At 29.3% G+C, this 4,394-nt stretch overlaps 1 protein-coding gene across 1 annotated transcript; it reads right to left on the bottom strand.

Moving 5' to 3' along the window:
- Positions 1 to 321: 321 nt before the first annotated feature.
- Positions 322 to 4,150, bottom strand: LOC110624160 (ALA-interacting subunit 3). The gene is made up of 8 exons (XM_021769279.1): positions 4,042 to 4,150; positions 3,792 to 3,850; positions 2,954 to 3,028; positions 2,735 to 2,851; positions 2,571 to 2,641; positions 2,118 to 2,415; positions 1,046 to 1,335; positions 322 to 382 (listed from the first exon to the last, which is right to left on the bottom strand). Exons 1-8 carry the CDS (start codon positions 4,148 to 4,150, stop codon positions 322 to 324), a joined length of 1,080 nt encoding a protein of 359 aa, XP_021624971.1.
- Positions 4,151 to 4,394: the final 244 nt, after the last annotated feature.

Below are 4,394 nucleotides of genomic sequence, written 5' to 3'. Positions count from 1 at the left end.
TTCAATAGAAAAATAGACAATTTTACGAAATTGAGTGACCAAATAGTAATTCTCCCATGAAATATAAAAGCAGCAATACTAATAAGGTTGTATGAGGCTATAGAAAGTCATTAAAAATAAAATCAGAGACTTTTATTTTTGACAACAAATTGGTAGGGATTAGGAAAAAGAGTTCAAAAAGATACAACCTTGAATATATGTTTCAAGTTAAGAAGTTGTCAATGATAATTTCAATTCTATTTCTCCCTTTCTTTTATTTATACAGAATTGAGTCTTGTCAAGGAAAATGTATTCATGCCTCAAAGAAATTATCAAACCAACCTAATTTGGAGTTCTTGTTGCTTGCTTGTTCCAAGACAAGTAGTTTGGATCTCCCAAAGGCCTACAAAATTGTACCAAAACAACCACTTTAAACATGTACAATAATTTTTTTAATTGAAAATTCAGCTACTGTAAGTTCCAACTTATATAATAATGAGAATAATAATCCTTTGAGGTAAATATTTATGTTTAAATTTGTATATATGTTATATATTTTATTAATAATTTTCATATATTTCGATATATATATATTTAACGTAAAAATTTGTAAGGGTCCGATCAAAACTGACTCAAATAACTTTTGAATGATCCGCTTTTTATTGGACTCAAAATGATTAATCCAACTTATTTAATAGTCGATGTGAAACACTACAATTTCTCCCGCTCAATTTTGCGAAGTTCTCATTGCAAGTTGAAGTCAAACAAGGACCGAGCCCTTGGATAATGTGATTTGCTAGTGTCCCGGGTGACTCCATATCATCTTACATAAATAGCCCTTTTTCTTACAGTCCCACTGATTTTGCACTATTTTTCTGATTTAGAATAACTCTGATACTATTTGTAACGTCTCTCTATAAGTTAGAGTGTTTCGAACAGCTCTAGCCCTTTTCTTACGGTCCCACTAATTTCGCATAATCTTTCATATATAAAAGGTTCATACTTATTATGAGTTGATAATTAACTAGTAAATTAGAAACAGAGTTGGTTTGAAGAATTAACTCACCTTGGCTTAAGCACAAAAATTAGAATGAAGCTTACTGCTAAGAGCAAGTTCAAGCCACCAATGAATACATATGCAATGCCTAGAAAGTCATTTTTGCCGCCTATCCAAGTAGTGGTGGAAAGGACTAATCTCTTTTTGCCTCCATAGCCATAAGAATTGTAGTTGTTTTGTATTTCAACTTCAATTATATCATTGGCTTGAAGATCTGTCTCTATCTTTCCGTAGAGTTTTCTAAATGTCGGCAGTGCTGCTGTACGCATCCATACGATGAGATCTTCTTGTTCACTTAACTGTTAATGCAAAACAAGAATATAGTACAGTATATGAAAATTCAAGGAAAAGAAATTCCTTGGTTATGTTAAAATCAGTTATTCAGTTATTTTATTTTCTAAAAAAAAAAAAATGATTTATCAAATTTAACTGTTAACTAGTTCTTATTTGGCACTGGGGTTCAAGAGCTAAAAAACACCTTTTTAAAAATTATTTTAAATTTTTTTAAAGATATTTGAAAAAAAAAAAACTCTTTTTATTATCAAAACATATCAAATTTATTTTTAAATCAATTTTAATATTGTTTAACTAATATATTTAAGAAAGCGTTTTTTTTCTAATACCAGTTATAATAATAATACTTAATAGATTCATAATAAATGAAAAAATATCAACTAGAAATATAAATGCCAATAATAAAAAATCTCAAAAATAAAAATATTTACGTTAGTAAAAATTAAATATGATTTGTCGAAAATCTTTCGTAAATATTTTCAACAGATTTAAAATCTGTTGAAAAAAATTAGCGATACGACTTTAAACGATAAATGTTGGATCATCATAAATCTGTCACTAAAGTATATGGATTTTTCATTGCTATAGTCTTTTTTTTTGTAATGAAAACTTGTCGTTAATGGCAAAATCTGAAAAAGTTAAAATTAAGTGAAGGAGAGAAATTAATTAATTTACTTTTCAAAATACTGTTATCAGATATTACAATTTTTTGAGATATAATAAGTATTAATTTCACAAAAATGGAAGAAAAATAAATAAATAAATAAAGATTGAAGGAGATACTTACAGGAACGCTGGAATTTAGTTGTCCACCTCCAATCAAGCCACTGGATTGAAAGTTTTTTGGATACACATCAGAGCCAAACTTTTTTTCTTTGTCACTTTTCCAAGCAATATCTTTCTTATTTACCTCTAAAACCTTATTTTGCACTTTAAAATTGTAAGTGTCGTTAAACAAACTCCACGCAACAAGCCCACAAGGAACAATTGGTTTTCCATTTGCTAAATCTTCAGGTTTACAATTACCTACTGCATCTTCACTTGCTTTGCTTTGCAACTGTGCATCACTTCTGCTTCTTACATATCTGCAAGGAATTTTTCATTCTTTCTTAAAAAATGTTAAAAGTTAATAATATGTTTCTCGATTTTCAAAAATGAATGGGGTTTTATCTTTTCTTTTTTTTTTTCTTCATTTACCAAGAAATATTTCTGAAATTAAATGGAAATCATTTTTACTCACCGGCGATGATTCTGATAGAAATTATCAAGCTGATAATACACATAGACAGGACTTTTCATTTGCTTTGGAACCTGAAAATATAACCAATAAACTCACATTTTTTACTAGTGAAAATAAAAATTAATATCCAAATTGGTAATAAAGAACAATGGAAGAATCACTACAGTCAACTTTCTGGTACAGGTCTTGTCTGATTTGCTGTTCTGGATATACTCAAGTGGGAGACTGCTATGACTACTAGGAATGCAGTCTTTGTCATAACGATCTACAATTTCCACCACCTATAATAATAATAATAATAAGCATAAGTTCAATGTAATATTTGTGGATTTTGAAGAGGATTATGTTTGCATACAAATATAAGAGAGTGAGGATTGTATTACACTTTCTGATGCAAATAAGGATGCTAGGCCAATTGGAAGGAAGACAACGGCAACAATCGTGAATGATGCAATAACCTGAAATTCAGTTAAAATTCAATCGTCAATGTCTTAAAGAAAAAAAATGCATTAAAACCGATGAACCGATGCAAAGGATTTGATTAAGATATGCCAAATTCCATGGAGTTGAATACCTCATTCAAGAAGTGTTTTCTATCTAATTCGTAGGAATCAACAAAAAAAATAAATCTCTTATGTTGCACTAGATACGGCTCGGTTATTGATAGAGTGAAAAAAAAAAAAAAAAACAATTTGAAAAAAAGCGAGTTGGTGGCGCAATTGCGACCTTATAATGCAATCGCATTCTTTAGTCCAATTGCTATTTTTGTTTCTGTATTTCTGATTTATCTATTAGACCAGTCAGGTTTGTCTAGAAGCAGTTACCCTAAAAGAGAGCGTAATAGCTTAATAATAATCATTCATACTAGTGAATTCTATATAAATTTGAACACGATTATTAATTATTGTAATTACTAATTATTCGAACACACGATATCATTACGATGATCAATTATTATAATCATCATAAGCATTGATGTCTTAAAGGTTCAATATATCAAGCTAGGACTTTAAAAAGAATCAACTTCACATTTGTAAGTTCTGAGAGGATTGATGGATTGATGTATGTAAACTTTCCAGCTTAGTTCTAGAGAAGATTGACATTCGCAGCCCTCCCCGCATTGTATAGGGATAACTTTCATGGTTCAAATCAATGAATCACATAACAATTAAAGAAGATTAATGCAAGAAATTACAAAAATGTATTTTGTATAAACCTTACCAATCCTGGAGTTAGAATTGGCTTGCAGGCAGGAAGATCTTGTTGAGTAAATTTTGAATCTACATAAATGAATAATTAACAAGAAATAATCAAAATAATTAAATTAAACCCAAATGCATGTGAAACAGTTTTATGAAAACGAATAATATTTTTTTATATATATAAAAGTAACAATGGGTTTGTGGGAATTCTTCTTCCCAAAAGGTGAAAATGGAAAAGATTAAATGAAATTGAAAAAGAAATAACAAACATTTGGGTCTGTGGGAATTCTTCTTGGAAGAAGCTGTAGAATCATCATCTATTCCATCGGAGCTCTTTGCCCCTCTCATTCTAATATCGATGACAAGAGGGTCAGGCATTAAATGTGAAAATAAGGTATAAATAAGAAGATTGTATTTTGGGTGAATCTGCTTGAAGAGAAGATCACCCAAATGTAATTAATCCCTTGTTTCTTTAACATTTGATGTTTCTAATTCTTCTTTGATTGCTATTCTAATCTTCCATTTTGAGAGTTTTTTTTAGTTGCTTTTTTTTATATATTTTGATTTAATTTAATTTGGTTAATAAAGTTAAAAATTGTTCAGAAACGGGGAACCATCCAAA

Source organism: Manihot esculenta, chromosome 10 (genome assembly GCF_001659605.2).
Source record: "Manihot esculenta cultivar AM560-2 chromosome 10, M.esculenta_v8, whole genome shotgun sequence".
Taxonomy (NCBI): domain Eukaryota; kingdom Viridiplantae; phylum Streptophyta; class Magnoliopsida; order Malpighiales; family Euphorbiaceae; genus Manihot; species Manihot esculenta.
This window is presented reverse-complemented; position numbering and strand designations above follow the sequence as displayed.